General features: G+C 34.6%; 1 protein-coding gene across 2 annotated transcripts in view; it reads left to right on the top strand.

Moving 5' to 3' along the window:
• NELL2 (neural EGFL like 2) overlaps nt 1–16801 on the top strand; it is a 428865-nt gene extending 412064 nt beyond the window's left edge. For both annotated transcript variants that reach the window (XM_050749376.1, XM_050749375.1), the window contains exons 19-21: nt 2254–2430; nt 3948–4172; nt 16091–16801. In XM_050749376.1, the coding sequence (XP_050605333.1) occupies nt 2254–2430; nt 3948–4172; nt 16091–16141 (453 nt within the window). In that variant the 3' untranslated portion in view covers nt 16142–16801. The remainder of the gene's footprint in view (nt 1–2253; nt 2431–3947; nt 4173–16090) is intronic.
• Nucleotides 16802–18324: the final 1523 nt, after the last annotated feature.

Below are 18324 nucleotides of genomic sequence, written 5' to 3'. Positions count from 1 at the left end.
ATCTTTGACAAACCTGAGAGAAACAAGAAATGGAGAAAGGATTCCCTAGTTAATAAATGGTGCTGGGAAAATTGGCTAGCCATAAGTAGAAAGCTGAAACTGGATCCTTTCCTTACTCCTTATACGAAAATTAATTCAAGATGGATTAGAGACTTAAATGTTAGACCTAATACCATAAAAATCCTAGAGGAAAACCTAGGTAGTACCATTCAGGACATAGGCATTGGCAAAGACTTCATGTCTAAAACACCAAAAGCAACGGCAGCAAAAGCCAAAATTGACAAATGGGATCTCATTAAACTAAAGAGCTTCTGCACAGCAAAAGAAACTACCATCAGAGTGAACAGGCAACCTACAGAATGGGAGAAAATTTTTGCAATCTACTCATCTGACAAAGGGCTAATATCCAGAACCTACAAAGAACTCAAACAAATTTACAAGAAAAAAACAAACAACCCCATCAAAAAGTGGGCAAAGGATATGAACAGACATTTCTCAAAAGAGGACATTCATACAGCCAACAGACACATGAAAAAATGCTCATCATCACTGGCCATCAGAGAAATGCAAATCAAAACCACAATGAGATACCATCTCACACCAGTTAGAATGGCGATCATTAAAAAGTCAGGAAACAACAGGTGCTGGAGAGGATGTGGAGAAATAGGAACACTTTTACACTGTTGGTGGGATTGTAAGCTAGTTCAACCATTATGGAAAACAGTATGGCGATTCCTCAAGGATCTAGAACTAGATGTACCATATGACCCAGCCATCCCATTACTGGGTATATACCCAAAGGATTATAAATTATGCTGCTATAAAGACACATGCACACGTATGTTTATTGCGGCACTATTCACAATAGCAAAGACTTGGAATCAACCCAAATGTCCATCAGTGACAGATTGGATTAAGAAAATGTGGCACATATACACCATGGAATACTATGCAGCCATCAAAAAGGATGAGTTTGTGTCCTTTGTAGGGACATGGATGCAGCTGGAAACCATCATTCTTAGCAAACTATCACAAGAACAGAAAACCAAACACCGCATGTTCTCACTCATAGGTGGGAACTGAACAATGAGATCACTCGGACTCAGGAAGGGGAACATCACACACCGGGGCCTATCATGGGGTGGGGGGGGAAAGGGGGAGGGGGAGGGGGGGGAGGGATTGCATTGGGAGTTATACCTGATGTAAATGACGAGTTGATGGGTGCAGCACAGCAACAAGGCACAAGTATACATATGTAACAAACCTGCACGTTATGCACATGTACCCTACAACTTAAAGTATAATAATAATAAATAAATTAAAAAAAAAAAAAAAATTGCATCCAGTCCCTATTGATTAAATTTGTATTTTCTAGAGCCTCATATAAATGGAGTTATATAGTACATACTATATTGTGTCTGGCTTCTTTCTCTCAACATTATGTTTTTGAGATTCATTCATATTGTTACATATATCTGTAATCCATTTCTTTTTAATGCTGAATATTATTTCATTGTATGGATATACCAATGTATTTATCTATCCACATGTTGATAAAATTTTATTACTAACCGTGCTAATTTTTTCCTAGTCACAATATCATGTTTGAATGACTGCACAAATAAAGTCAGAATGAACATGCTATGATGCAAGAGTGAAAAATATTTATTTGGTCTATATTTCAGTTTTAGATAGGTATTCTGTTATGTGTACCTAGTTATAATGAATGCTCAAATTATTTTCAGATGAATAATATTATGTACCAAAAACTCAGCTGTCATAAAAGAAATTGATAACAGTTTATACAAAAACATAGGTGTTAAATACTCCAGAAATTTAGTAATATGTATTTTATTAACTATGAAATGTTAAAACACATGCCCTCAAACAAAACAAAATTTAGTTAGTATGCAACTTACCATACTAATATACAAATATATACTTACATATAAATGAAGACATTTATATACACAGTGGTTATCATTTTATGCTGGTCATTTCTGAAAAAAAAAATTTCTGGTCATTTGAGGAGTAGTATGTGGAAAGGAAATTGAAAATCCCCCGGCTTAGGTAATTTCTTTGTGTTAGCTAAAAAACAGAAATGTTAAAGAAAATTTGTTATATTGGATAAGCAGTGTGAATTATTTCAACTTCCAAGTCACCATCTGAAATATGTGTGTGTGTGTGTGTGTATGTGTTATTGTATTGAGCAATGGAGGTTTTTGGTAACTGCTTTTTTTCTTTTTCATACAGAATGGATTCGTTATGTGTCGACGGATGGTCTGTGACTGTGAGAATCCGACAGTTGATCTTTTTTGCTGCCCTGAATGTGACCCAAGGCTTAGTAGTCAGTGCCTCCATCAAAATGGGGAAACTTTGTACAACAGTGGTGACACCTGGGTCCAGAATTGTCAACAGTGCCGCTGCTTGGTAAATTTAACTACGTGAAGTGGAAAGAAAATTTAGGCCCAGAATCTAAATAGGGATCAAACCTTGCCCTCCCCATTTGCCAATACCTAGCACCAGGCCACAGTGTTGACAGTTATAAAAAGTGAGCCTGGTTAGGATGATGAGGTGATAGTTACACGATCACAACCCAAGAAGGAATATTCTGAGGTAGATGTGGCACAAGGTGTTGAATAGTCTTCCACTGACAGTAATGTCTCTTTCAGAAGTATCTCCGTAGCTCAAAAGAAGAAAAGACTCTCTTAGCTTCCCCATTCCTATCCAGTTGAGGCTAACTTAAAGACAATTATTGATAGAATAATGGCATTCATGAAAAAAAATATTCTTTTTCCAAGTAGAACTTTTGTTAACCCATTTATATCAGCCATGTTTAGACTTAAAAAACAAAACAACCCCCCCCTCCCCCCACAACCAAAACCGTTTATTTCCTTCTAAAGATTGTTATTTTCAATGCTTCTAGTGGGCACCTTGTTTTGCAGGTAATATGGATATGCAATAAATATATATTAGAATTGAATTTCTCTATATATTTATAAAACTTTTACTAGAAACAATAAGTAAGAAGAAAGTAATGATTTGTTAAAGCCTTTTTTCAGTTGAATGAATTTCTTGTTTCTTTCTAGTGGTGTAAATGAAAAGGAAAATTGGTCTATGTGTCTTTATAGCGGAAACTTTCACAGAAGATGCTACTTTTAAAGTTATGGCCTGTTTCTTTCTATTTGTATGAGGTTATTTTTAAGGCAAAGCTTTTTTGTTCCTTCCTTTTTATACTTTCAACCCAAAAATCAATGGAAAGACCAAGGTCAGTTTCTGTGCCTGAAGGCTGCTTTCATCTCCCAAACCATGAGATTCAGAATTATGAAGAAAATAGGAAACAGGTGGGAACTACATTTTTAAAAAGATCCAATTCACACTATTTTCCTGTGTGGAATTAAAAAGGAGTGAAATCAATTCCTAGGGTTTTTTTTTTTTTTCAAAGTTTCTACACTGAAAAATATATAAATGAACAAAGAAAAACCATCATATTCCCTTCATATTTTAGTTTATTTTCTTTTAAATGAACAAAACATTCTTTATGCATAAAGGAATGAATAACAGCTTAGAAAAAATAGCGAAAGAACGAAAAAGGTATCACATGGGCAAATACGTTAAATAAAAACCTCTCTCCTTTGTCATGGGAAAGATAGGGGCATGCACATTTTATTGTTTTACGATAAGTGATTTTTGCTTTTGTTTTATTGGTGTTATTTAAATCCTGAAGATTGTTTCAAAATCAAGCTGCAATACAGAACTCATCATTCTGATAGGGCTTTTGTATTAATATATTCCCTGAAAGATTCATGAGCTTTGTAGATCTAAGTTTAAATATCAGTCAAATAAGTTGAGTATTCAGTAAACCCTGTGCTCATCTGCTTTTTCCTGGCCTCCCTCCATTTCCTCCTCCCTCTCCCTCTGCCCTTGCACATCTGTTTTCCTTATAGCAAGGGGAAGTTGATTGTTGGCCCCTGCCTTGCCCAGATGTGGAATGTGAATTCAGTATTCTCCCAGAGAATGAGTGCTGCCCGCGCTGTGTCACAGACCCTTGCCAGGCCGACACCATCCGCAATGACATCACCAAGACTTGCCTGGACGAGATGAATGTGGTTCGCTTCACCGGGTCCTCTTGGATCAAACATGGCACTGAGTGTACTCTCTGCCAGTGCAAGGTAAACCCCATTACATTTAAATAGTGAGCACTTTGCCAGCTGCACCCAGGGCTCATAGATAATAATGTGCTCGACCTGACAAGGGGAAGGGTTTTTTTTTTCTGTTTATTTTTCAAACATAGATGGGAGGAATGCCACTCAGCTCTATTAGTTCCAAGGCTGTCATGGGCATCCCTCTGATGTATATTCAAGGACAGTGCATGGACTGAAACCAGAATGATCCGTTATTTATATCACCAGAATAGAAACAAGCTACTTAAATTGTCCTAAGTATCTAACTGTACACATCTTTTTAAAAAGCTGAAACAACAAACCTCATGTTTCTTCTTTCATGATAGGAGACAATATTGTTTTATTGATTTTTAGCTGGTTCTTTTACAAGGTCCGTAAGATACATAAGCGAAGTAGATTTATTACATTTTCCAAGGTGGAAATCAATGTGGCAAAGATGGGCGTATTTCTTGGTTCGTTATGATCAGTTACATTGAGTTGAAAAATTTAAGATCTGTTTTTTACCATATTTTATTCATACAGTTGGAGAAAAACCATTAGAAAGCTCTTTCTCCTTATTCTCATTGGAAAATAGAGCTTTGTGCCTTTTGCTTCAATGAGAGCACAAATACAATGAATGTAGGCAGAGTATATAGAGTTTGTAGATTAGTGACAATGTTGGAAGCATTCTAATTTGATTATTATTTCTATATAAATTTAATCTTGTGGCCATTATGCTTTATAGTCATAATTTTGTAATTAACATTGAAACTAAATAAATAACCTGAAGGCTTAACAGTAACAACCAAATAGCAGACGTGTCAGATTTTTCTCAGCATAACATAGCCAGATATCTGTAACTGCTCTGATTTTTTTAAGTGAGCATTTCCATTTTGTAATTTTTATCCTACGGAGCAATTTAATTCAGATTCACTTATTACAAATTCTTACCAGAGTAGGTTGAAGTAACAGGACAAAGAAATATAAAATGCTTTAAGCTTTGAGATGCCATTTTTATCTATTTCAAGCTCAAATTTCTAGTTCTTTCAATCAAAGCAATTTGTCAATCAAGCAAAGCTTTTTGAGTGAACATTTACTGCTGTTTTTATGAAATGCATTAGCAAATTTAAAAGTTACTATTACTAAAAGTTACTAAGAATGTATATGCAATGTTCCTTTAATATATATTTAATATGTGTATATTCAATAGTGCATATCTCGAAACTTAGCACTAATGACTAACAGGGAAATACTTTCTGATATTTAATTACCAAATAGAGTTGAGTCCTCTTACACCCTTAATCTTTCTGTGAGATTATTCTTCTGAGCAATAGTGACAAAAATATATATTGAGTGATGAACAAAAATGAAATATAGCACCGAAGTTATTCACAGTAAGAAAAATGCATATAGTAATAAGCAGGAAAACAATGCAGACTGTTTTCTGGGGTAAAGAATTTGAATGAGCTTGTCATTCACTGCCTTATAAACAACTACTATAATCTCTCAGCTCTTGATAGGAATATATTCCAGAAAGTGTATTTTGATATTAAAGTCATTTCTTCCTGTCATATAAGTACTGGTTTGCAGAAGTTAGTATTAGATACTATTTTCTTTATCTCTTATATGAGATATGAGTCATAAAATATGCTCAGTTTTGTCAAATTTATCTCAAATACTAATTTTATTACATTTATTTTGTGTTATTTTGAAAATAAAGTTTATGCAAAACAGGCTTCAGATATTGCCTTAGAGGTAAGCATTCTTCACAATTTAGTGCTTTGAAAGCACTATTTTATTTATTACATCTCCATTCTACTCCCCTCTGAGTTATTTGTTTTTAATTGATAAATACACACTGTGTGGGGCATTGTGCTGGGACCAGGTATATAATGATAAGCAAAACCAGACAGAGTCAGCCCTGGGAGTTATTCTCTATCAGCTTATTATCTGGTACTCTGTTGTTCAATATGCTAGTCAGTAGCCACATGTGGCTATTTAAATTTTAATTAAAATTAAATAATATGAAAAATTTAATTTCTTAGTTACACTAGCCACATTTCAATTGCACAATAGCCACATATGGCTACTGGCTGTCATATTAGTTAGCACACTGTGTTAGGCCGTTCTTGCTTAGATGTAAAGAAATACTTGAGACTGGGTAATTTACAAAGAAAAGGGGTTTAATGGGCTTACAGTTCTGCAGGCTGTATGGGAAACAGTACCAGGGTCTGCTTCAGGGGAGGCCTCAGGAAGCTTCTACTCATGTGGAAGGCGAAGCAGCAGTGGGCACTTCACATGGCAGGAGTGGGAACGAGACAGAGAGAGAAAGTTGGTGGGTAGGTGCCACACATTTTAAAATGACCAGATCTCGTGAGAACTCACTATGGTGAGAACAGCACCTAGGGGATAATGCTAAGCCATTCAAGAGAAATCTGCCCTTATGTTCCAAACACCTCCCACCAGGCCCCACCTCCAGGATTAGGGATTACAATTCAATATGAGATTTGCATGGGGACAAATATCCAAACTATATCACACACACAGAAAACATTTCTGTTATCACAAAATGTTTTCTTGGACAGGCCTGGTCTAGTGGTCAAGAATGTAGTCTCTGGAATCAGGCTGCCTGGATTCAAAGCCTGTTCAACCTCACTAACTATGTGACCTCAGGGGACATTCATTAATCTGTCTGTAGCTCAGTTTGCTGTCCTTAAAAATGGGAAAAATAATAGTGCCTACTTGGGAATTATAATAGTGCCTACTTGAGAGGGTTACTCTAAGAATTAAGTGACATGATCCACGCAAAAATTTCATACAGTGCTCAACACATAGTAAGCACTCAATAAATGTTGGCTGAGGAGTAACTCCTCAGTAAATGAGATCTAAGAATTAGGAGCTAGTTGGGTAGAAAAGGATAAGTTTTCTTTTCTCTTTTTAAAGGTGTCTTCAAATTTAATTTTCTTAGGTTAAAGGAAAAAAGCTTTCTCCACTCAAAAGTTAAACTCTTGAGTCAAAAATGAATTCAGAAGTTCTCCTTTTCAAAATCTTCTAGAGAAGCACACTTTGGTTAGAACACTTTGAGCTTCAAACAACAAAGAGGGAGGTATCCAATTGAGAAATAAGGAGGAAGAAGGGGTTAGGGAGTCCTTTCCTTTAACAGACAATCACTGAGCAGGAAACTGAAAATCAGAAACCAGGGAGCTACTTTAACTCCTAGGGAGACTCTAGATACAATGCTACAGTTATTGAGGTATGGAAGAAATTGGAGTTTTGTAAAGCGATCAAGATCCTCACTTCCTAAATGTTGCCTTCATCTATCAAAAGCTACAAACTTGAAGTTGTGCCAGTGGACCTCTGTTCTAACATTAGAATAGATAACTAGATCTATGGAAAAAATACCTATAAATGGGCAATATTATAATAAAGCTTTTGATATATGATCAGGACTTTGCAAATCAATGGAGGAAAAAAATTATTTCACAAATAATGGAATGACTAAATAACAATTTGAGGGAAATAACACGCAGTTATAAAAATTATGTTACATATCAAAACAAATTCCACATGGAAAAAGTGTTAAGTATTAAAATAAATTAAAATAAAGAAAATATAATTAAATATTTATCAAAATTCTAGAAGGAGATACTTTTTAAAATTTATCAATGATAAAATATAACTGAAAGAAAAGATTAGTGCTTCTATAGATACATAAAATTAGCAAAAAAAAAAAAAAAAAAAAAAAAAAACAAAGTCACAACTACAGACTGAAAAAATAGCTTCAGCAGCCGGGCGCGGTGGCTCAAGCCTGTAATCCCAGCACTTTGGGAGGCTGAGACGGGCGGATCATGAGGTCAGGAGATCGAGACCATCCTGGTTAATATGGTGAAACCCCGTCTCTACTAAAAAATACAAAAAACTAGCCGGGCGAGGTGGCGGGCGCCTGTAGTCCCAGCTACTCAGGAGGCTGAGGCAGGAGAGTGGCGTAAACCCGGGAGGCGGAGCTTGCAGTGAGCCGAGATCCGGCCACTGCACTCCAGCCTGGGCGACAGAGCGAGACTCCGTCTCAAAAAAAAAAAAAAAAAAGCTTCAGCAGATTTGGTTTATGTGTTAGATTAAAAACATAAACATTAATAAGAAAAGTACTTCCTGCTGGGTGCAGTGGCTCATACCTATAATCCCAACTGCTCAGAAGGCCCACTTGAGCTTAGGCGTTCAAGGCTGCAGTCAGCCATGATCATGCCACTGCACTCTAGCTTGGGTGACAAAGTAAGACCTTGCCCCTAAAGCTTTTTTAAAAAGCAATTATTTCCCCCATAAATAAATCTGCAAAGGATAAACAACTCACTAAAAAAGTACACCTACTAAAATAAAAGAGGAAATCATTGAGCCTTTAAATAATTGAACCTTAATTGTAAACTAAAATTATAAATAATTATTTTCATATACTATAGTAAAAAAGTTTCTCATAATAATTTCTAATGCTGACAGAGATATACTGGAATTATTATTTTTGTGCACTGTTAATATCATTAAAAAATACACAATGCAACACACTATCCCCACCCCCCATACACACACACAAATATATTGTTCTCTTTAATCCCAGGTCTGAGAATCTAACCTAAAGAAATAAAGTATAAAACAAGCTATATACATGCCAATATACATCTCAACATTGTAATACAGAATTAAGGAAGAAACTAAAATATCCAACAATAGAACAGTTAAATAAATTATAGTAACTTTGTGTACAATGCAATTGTATGATATGTTATACTTATATAATATATTCTAATTATGTATTAGAAGATTATATGTTATTATTCAGCTGTTGAAGTGATCACAATGCTTATAATAAAAATTAAGATAAAAATATTATGTATAATTACATATTCACTTTAACTACAAAAAGTTTGAAAATAAAGGAAATGGACTCCTTTAAAACATACTGAAATACTGACAGTAATAGGATTAAAAAAAATAAGTGTAGCTGAAAATTAAAAGTTGACTGTCTTCTAACCTTGATTCTCAAAGGTTAGCTTGAAGAGTGGCAAGGACTTCTTTAACAATAAATATAGCCAAAAATAGCAAGGTCTTAAGGAAACTTATTTTACTGTGTCACTATATAAAAATAATTATTTTATGAGTTTTGATAGTAGGTGCTTATTATTCCTAGTAGTCAGACTGAGTTTCAGTGAGTCCGTTTTATTTTCATTGTTATCAAGGTAATATTTATTATAGTGAAATTCACAGTTAAGTATATAGTTTGATGAGTTTGATAAATCAAAATACACAATATATCCAACAGAATATATCCAACACTCTAGAGAGCACCTTTGGATCCCCTTTCAGTAACACCTACTTTCAGTAGGCAACTTTAATTTTATTTCTTTATAATAAATTCATTTTGCCTTTATAAAATGTCATATAAATTGAATTACACAGTTTGTACTAATTTATGTCTTCTGTGAATTGACCATTTTATTGCTACGTAATGTCCCTCCTTATCTCTAGCAAGGCTTCTTGACTTGAAATTAATTTTGTCTGATATTTATTTAGCCACACAGTATATTGTTTTGTTCATCTACTTCTAATCTATCAACAGTTTTATATTTAAAGTGTATTTTTAATAGATAATGTAGTGTTCTTATTTTTCACCCAGTGTGAAAATCTGTTATTAAAGTGTTTTGTTTATTTACATTTAATGTAATTTGTGACACTGATGGATTTAGGACTACTATTTTGTCATTTGTTTTCTATTTGTCCCATCTATATTTTATACACCTATTTATCCATTCCTGCCTTCTTTTTCTTTAATAACATTTTTATTTTATTTAAATTGTTCTATTGGATTTTAAACTATAACTTTCATATTATTATTTTATTTGTTGTCCTAGGGATTATACTATATATCATTAACTTATTATATTATAATTAGATATAGTGTTATACTACTCATATAAAATATAAGAACTTTGCAACATTATAATTTTATCTGCACAGCTTTTGTGCTAAAACAGTAATATATTTTACAACTCTGTTCACTATTAATCCTACAGTTCCATGTTATTATTTTTGCTTTAGTAAGTCTTATGTCTCTTAAAGAAATTAAGAAAAGAAAAATGGTATATTTTATATTTATTCACATGTAGTAATTGCTCCTTTTTCCACAAGGGATATGTGTTCCAAGACTCCAAGTGGATGCCTGAAACCACAATAGTACTGAACCTTATTAAACCCTATATATACTATGTTTTTTATATGTATGTACAGTAAAATTTAATTTACATTAGGTACAGTAAGAGATTGACAACAATAACTAATAATAAAATATAATAATTATACTATAATAAAAATTATGTGAATGTGATCTCTCTCTCTCTCCCTCTCTCTCTCTCTCTCTCTCTCTCTTTCTCTCTCAGAATGTTTTATCATACATTTTACTCATTTGTTTGGGCTACAGTTGACCATAGGTAACTGAAACTGTGGAAAGATAAACTACAGATAAGGGAAGACTACCATATTTACCATTTCTGGTACTCTTCATTTCTTCTTACATATTGGAGTCTCCATCTGGTTACATTCACTTCAGCTTGAGTAACACTCCTTAGCATTTTCCTTATTGCAGGTGTGCTAGTAACAAGTTCTTTCAACTCTTAATTTATCTGAAAATGTCTTTATATTTCAAGAGTATTTTCACTGTATATAGAATTCAGGATTGACAGATTTGTTTCCAGAACTTTAAAGGTGATATTCTATTATTTTCTAGTTTCCATTGTTTCTGATACAGTGATCATTTGTTTTTTTATTCCCTTGTATGCAGTATTTCTTTTTCCCCCCACTTTTTCCTTTCATGATTCTCTATCTTTGTTTTTAGTAGTTTGACTATGATGCACTTAGGTCTGATCTCTTTTTTTAGTCTTTATTTTCTTTGGTGTTTGCTGGGCTTTTTGAATATCTAAGTTGATGTCATTTCACCAAACTTGAGAAAAGTTGAGCCACTGTTTTTTCACATATTTTATCTGCCACATCTTTTTCTCTCATAGTTTTCTGAGACTCCAGTTAAACATTTGTTTAAATGGTTTAATTATCCTAAAAGTCACTAAAGCTCTATTTTTATTTCAATATTTTTGTCTTTGTTTTATGGACTGGATAATTTCTACTGCTTTGTCTTCAAATTTACTGACTTTTTCTTCTGCCATCTCTAATCTGCTATTAGGTTCGTCTAGTGAATCTTTTCCTTTCAGATATTACATTTTTCAGTTCCAGAATTTCCACTTAATTTTTAATAGTTTAATTTCTCTGCCAAGCTTTACTATTTGTTCATTCACTATGACCATATCTTTTTACATTTTTGAGCAAATTTATGATAGATACTTTCCAGTCTGCTAATTACAACATGTGGATCATCTTTGAGTCATTTTCCATTCACTACTTTTTCTCTTCATTAGGAGCCACATTTTCCTGTTTTTCTTCACGTCTATTAATTTTTATAATATATTGGATATGATGGATGATATGTTTTATAGACCATAGGTTCCATTGGCTTCTTGTGAAAACTGTTTCTGTTCTATCAGGTTGTAAATTATTGGCCAATAACCTGGCACTTATTAAAGGTTGGCTTTACACCAGTTAGGAAGGTCTGTTTCAAATTTACCTTTAGTTTTAGCGTGAATCTCTTAATCTGTAGGTATTGTTTTACTCCTAATCATGGCCCTTTTGAGCCTTCAATTGAAAGTTTGAATTGTTTGTTTGGTTTTTTTCTTGTATGTTTTGTTGATGTATAGTGGTTGCACATATTTATGGGGTACAGAGTGATATTTTGATACATATGTACAGTGTGTAATGATCAGGGCAATTAGGGTATTTTTTACCTCAAGAATGTATTACTTCATGTTGGGAACATTCAACAATCCTTTCTTCTAGATTTTTGAACATATACAATGAATTATTATTAATTATATTTATCCTACAGTGTTATAGAACACTAGAACTTATTCCTGCTATCCAGCTGTGTAATTTTGTATCCTTTAACCAACATCTTCCTATCCTCCTCTCCCCTATACTCCTCCTAGCTTCTGATAACCATAATTCTTCTTCTATAAGATGAATTTTTTTAGCTCTAACATATGAGAGAGAACACGTAGTATGTATCTTTCTGCACCTGGCTTATTTCACATAATGTCCTCCAAGGCTCATCCATATTGTTGAAAATGACAAGATTTCAGTCTTCTTATGTCTGGATGGTATTCCATTGTGGATATATGCCACATTTTCTTTGTTCATTCATCTGTTGATAGACATTTAGGTTGATTACATATCTTGGTGATTGTGAATAATGCTGCATGGGGGTTCAGATATATCTTCAATAAACTGATTTTTTTTCCTTTCGGTAAAAACTCAGTAGTGAGATTGCTGGATCATGTGTTAGGTCTATTTTAGTTTTTTGAGAAACTTTCATACTGTTTTTTATCATGGCCATACTAATTTACAGTCCCACCAACAGTGCATAAGGGTTCCTGTTTATCTGCATCTTCACCAGCATTTGTAATTTGTTCCTTTTTAATAAAAGCTGTTCTAACTGGAGGGAGATGATAGCTCATTGTGGTTTTGACCTGCATTTCCCTGATGATTAGTGATGTTGAACCTTTTTAATATATGTGTTGGTCATTTGTATGACTTCTTTTCAACAATTTCTATTCAAATCCTTTGCCCATTTTTAATTGGATTACTTGCAGTATTTTTCGGTTATTTGAGTTCCTTGTACATTCTGGATATGAGTCCCTTGTCAGATGAATAGTTTGCAAATATTTTCTTCCATTCTGCAAGTTGTCTCTTTATTCCGTTGATTGTTTTCTTTACTATGCAGAAGCTTTTTAGTTTGATATAGTCTCATTTATCTATTTTTGTTTTTGTTGCCTGTGCTTTTGTGGTCTCACCCATAAAATATTTTCCTAGACCTGTGTCCTGAAGCATTTGTCTTATGCTTTCTTCTAGTAGTTTTATAGTTGCAGGTATTAATACTACATGTAACTCTTTAATCCATTTTTAGTTGATGTTTTGTAGGTGGTGAGAGATAGAAGTCTAAGGAAAGCTTAAACTGCTTATCAATCCTTTATATCTTTGAAGGACACAGATTTGACGCACTGCTTCAGTGAGCAGCATCTGAAAGCTCTTCTCATATCTTTCAACCTTCAAACTGTGGCTCTCTTGATTTGCTCTTTAGAATCTCTTCTGCAACTCAAAGATCAGCCAAGGATTTGAGAGGAGTTTGTTTACTGAGTCACTTCTTCTTTTATAGATATTTCTCCCTCAATTTCCAGTCACTCTGACAACCCCCAAGCTGTCCTCTGACACCTCAGTGAGATTGTGGCTTACTGCTTTCCTTATAGTTATCTCAAGCTGCACAGATTAGGGAGTGCCCTAAGGGGGAATACCAAGTGGAAACAACACTTGCACAGTACCTTTTCCTTCTTTCAAAGATTGAAACTGTTGTAGTGTCTGCCTGATACTCTCCATTACTTTCAATTGTTATTTTTGTATTTTGTTCAGACTTTGTAGTTGTTAATCTGTAGGAGGGTTAGTCTTATATAAGAAACTATGCTATCAGTAAAACTGGAACCCAAGTAGGGTGTTTTATTAGTTGTCCATGCTTCCCTAATTAAGGAGCTGCCATTGATATGGTTTGTAGAATCCTGTTGTAGCAGAACATATCCTTATGGAATAAGCAACACACTCCTGGAAGATTTTAGAAAACAAAGAGTCCCTTCCTAAGACATACTTACGGGTGCAATACTAATGGTTTCTTCCCCCGAGGGTTCTAATGCTAATTGCACATACTCAATGATGGAAGGCTCCAGAAATTCCCTAATTATGTTTCTGCTCCAAAACCATATAATTTGAGGAGCTGAAATTCCCAGGAACTGGTACACCCATCACTTTATTGGGCCAATGAATTAGGAAAGATCGTGTGACCTGGTTATGGTCAGAAAACCTGTGCCTCTGAGCCAGCACCTCGAAGTGGCCTTTGGCAGACGGGAGAGGCAAAGGTGGTTCCAGCCTGGGGCATCTTGGAGATTCTGGGGCACAGCTGAGTTCTACAAGTCTCATTCTAACAGTTCTGTCTCTAGGAATATGTTAGGGGCTGGAGATATGATGACAAAACTTTAAAATGCCACTAGAGGTCTAAGAAATGGTTGAGTCTGTCACTGTCAGAATATGAACTCAGCTTAATAATAACTTAGAAAAGATGAGAATAAGTTAAATTGATAATATTCTTCTTGGATATATACTGGCTTTTCCCTCATTTGGTGTACTTTAGCAAAGGCTGGAGTATCAAAATCTTTTCAGGTTTCCTCTTATAGAAACAAAGACACTTTCGATTTTTATCATGTTAAAGTATTATGTATTTCAATCTTCAAAAGCCAATTTTCTGAGAGAAACTATATAATGGAGGATGTATTTTAGAGTCAGGCTAGCCTGAGTTTTAATCCTAGCTCTACCATGTACTAGCTGTGTGATTTTGTACATGATATTTAAGCTTTCTGATCTTTAGTTTCTGAATCTAAAACATGTGACTATTAATAGGAATCCCACTGGGAATGCTATGAGGTTGAAATTAGATAATGTATTTTAAATGCCTGACAAAGTGTCTGCCACAGAGTACACACTTAAGGAGTAGAAGGATATTATCACCATCACGGTTTTAAAAACGATATTAACATTATCGTATGAGTTAGCTGGTTGAGAAAAGTAAGAGTGCAGGGAATCAATAGAATAGGACAGAAGATTTTTCTTCTTTGTACAACACTATATTGTTGTGACACCTTATATCGAAAACTAATTATGCATATCTGGCCCTTCCCTGCTTATTTATCCTATTTCATCATCACAGTTTTCTTCCCCAACTGAAAATTCTTACCCAAAGCTTTTTTTCAGTTTCTTAACTACACAAAACTCTCCTCATTTCAAAGCCTCTCCTTATGCTGGTTCCTGCACATTTGGCCACCTTTTCATGCAGTCACCAGGTCTCGGTTTAAATATCACCTCACAGAATAGTCTATCCTGGCCACTGACTAAGTAGCTAGTCTTTTATTAATCTCACACCACCACCTAATTTATTTCCTTTTGTCTTAGTCAGTTCAGGCTGCTGTAACAGAATACTGTAGACTGGGTGGCTTAAACAACAGCAGTTCATTCCTCACAATTCTGGAGGCTGAGAAATTCATTTATCACATTCCAAGATCCAGACCCTGGCAGATCTGGTATCTGGCAAGGGCGCACTTCCTGTTTGCAGATGGCCATTTCTCATTGTATCACATGGTAGATAGAAAGAGAGGACGCATGTGTTCTCATTTCTTTATAAGGGCACTGATCCCATTCATGAGCGCTCTACCCTCATTCACTAATTACCTCTCAAAGGCTTTACCTCCTAATACCATCACACTGGGGGGTAGGATTTCAACATGTGGATTGTAAGAGGATACAAATATTTAGTTCACAGCACCTTTTTAGCACTTTTCACAATTTTTGATTGTATGTTGGCTTGGTAATTACTAGTTTTCTCCCTTATAAACTGCAAACCCTGCTCTGTGAGAGTAGTGACCATGTCTGCTTTATTTATTAATATATGTAGTGCTTACATAGACTCAGTACGTATTTTGCAAATAAATAAAAGAACAAATGTGATACAGAGGATGCCAATGGGTAAATAAAGTCAGTTTATGACTTCCCACAAATGCAATGGGCATAATAATTGAGTTGGCAATAGTAGAGTTATGAAAAGTGATTGGGCTATTGAATTTTTAGGAATGCAGAAATAAACTATACAGTCTTATTTGTACGTACCAATCAATAAATGTGATCATTTACTAATGGCTTAAAAATTCATACTCTGTTTTTCTTTCTACTTTTTTTAAATCTAGAATGGCCACATCTGTTGCTCAGTGGATCCACAGTGCCTTCAGGAACTGTGAAGTTAACTGTCTCATGGGAGATTTCTGTTAAAAGAATGTTCTTTCATTAAAAAGACCAAAAAAAGTTAAAACTTAAATTGGGTGATTTGTGGGCAGCTAAATGCAGCTTTGTTAATAGCTGAGTGAACTTTCAATTATGAAATTTGTGGAGCTTGACAAAATCACAAAAGGAAAATTACTGGGGCATAATTAGACCTCAAGTCTGCCTCCACTGTGTCTGACATCACCATGTAGAAGAATGGGCGTGGAATATACACCGTGACATCCTGAACCCTGGATAGAAAGCCTGAGCCCATTGGATCTATGAAAGTCTCTAGCTTCACTGGTGCAGAAAATTTTCCTCTAGATCAGAATCTTCACGAATCAGTTAGGTTCCTCACTGCAAGAAATAAAATGTCAGGCAGTGAATGAATTATATTTTCAGAAGTAAAGCAAAGAAGCTATAACATGTTATGTACAGTACACACTCTGAAAAGAAATCTGAAACAAGTTATTGTAATGATAAAAATAATGCACAGGCATGGTTACTTAATATTTTCTAACAGGAAAAGTCATCCCTATTTCCTTGTTTTACTGCACTTAATATTATTTGGTTGAATTTGTTCAGTATAAGCTCGTTCTTGTGCAAAATTAAATAAATATTTCTCTTACCTTATAACACATGTGAGTCTGAATATCTTGTTTAATATGTTCCTCTTTTCTACAGATGATTCACTATAAAAATTGCATTCTAGTTCTGCTGCTGATAAACTCCTGTTATGCTATTTCCAAATTGAAAGTTGCTATTTCTAAATTTCCAAATTGAAATGATATGCCTAAGTAAGGGATGTGACGGATAACTTAGTTCTTCCTCTCTAGCTCCTCCATTTCAGCCTTTCCACCCTGCTCTGCATCCTGGGGTGGCTGATCTATACAGACCCTAATAGTGGGTTCCTTTGTCCTCTTGATTCTTGTCTGGTTTCGATTATACTGCAGCAGGAAACACTGCTGGCATATTAGGAAGAGGTAAAGTTTGGATATTTATTCTCCTGGCTCCCTTCCTGCCTGGTCACTGCCATGATTTGGTGTGTCACCTTACTGAAGGCTATATCTCTTGAAAGGTACTCCTCTCTGTCTCACTGCCCGCTCCAGGTTCTGATAACTTCTACTGTTTGCATCTTCTGGCTTAGGGATATTAACAGCTCTGGCTATTCTGTCCTTGGGAGGTAACTGTTCAATCTTATTTTCTCTATTTCTAGTCATATCTTTATAAGTGGTCCCTTTGTTATACTCTTTAATTAACCAGCTTGAGTGTGCCATCTGTTTCCTGCCAGGATCCTAACTGATACACATAAGGAGAGGAGTATGTGAGGTTGGGAATGTCTTCAAGAATTGGTCCTTCACGTTTTGATATAAAATTTTTTTAATCTCAAAGTTAAAAGAGATTATGATATTAATTACATGTTAAATTTTTTGATGCACCAGAATCTCAGAGGGGATAAAAGCAAATGTCCTGAAACTCAATAAAGGAAGCTAATCCAATATTGCCCTGTTGTGTTTTACACTAGTGTGAAAAGGAAATACAAGTACTGTCAAATTAATTTTAGAAGCATAGAGCTATTTTTTTTTAATTAAAATGAACACAAGGTGACCACCGCAAGCTACAGAAATGATAAAGTGGCTTTTAACTGTTCACTCACTATTGCTATGGAAACAACCAAGCAAGAGCTGAGTTGAAAGATAATTCAAAAATGTCTTCATACTTTGGCATGGTAATATTTATTGAATGTGTAAAATCAAGTATCTACATTCCCTGAATTCATCATAAATGATTTTTCTGTAGCCTTTTTATATTTAATTTAATTCAACAGAGCATAAGATTTATTTTTTTATCAGCTGTATTACAATGGTAAATAGCAATTTAGCTTCCAAGAAGATATCTGTTAATTTGAAGATTTTTCAGGTTATTTTTTTCCTTATATAGCTTTGTGATTTCATATTGGATCCTCCTGAAAAGGTATATTTTACTCATTTTTATGAGGAGAGTAAGAAATTATGTGTGCAGGAAAGTGTGTGTGTGTGTGTGTGTGTGTGTACACCCATATAGATACATATTCGTCATTTAGATATCTTATGTCCTTCTGGAAGGAGAAGCAAGGCTGGAATTTTATATTACAAATCTTTTTGAAATCTTTGTAGGACTC

This window comes from Macaca thibetana, chromosome 11, assembly GCF_024542745.1.
Source record: "Macaca thibetana thibetana isolate TM-01 chromosome 11, ASM2454274v1, whole genome shotgun sequence".
Taxonomy (NCBI): domain Eukaryota; kingdom Metazoa; phylum Chordata; class Mammalia; order Primates; family Cercopithecidae; genus Macaca; species Macaca thibetana.
The sequence above is the reverse complement of the archived record's forward strand: the minus strand, read 5'-3'. Positions and strand labels throughout refer to the sequence as shown.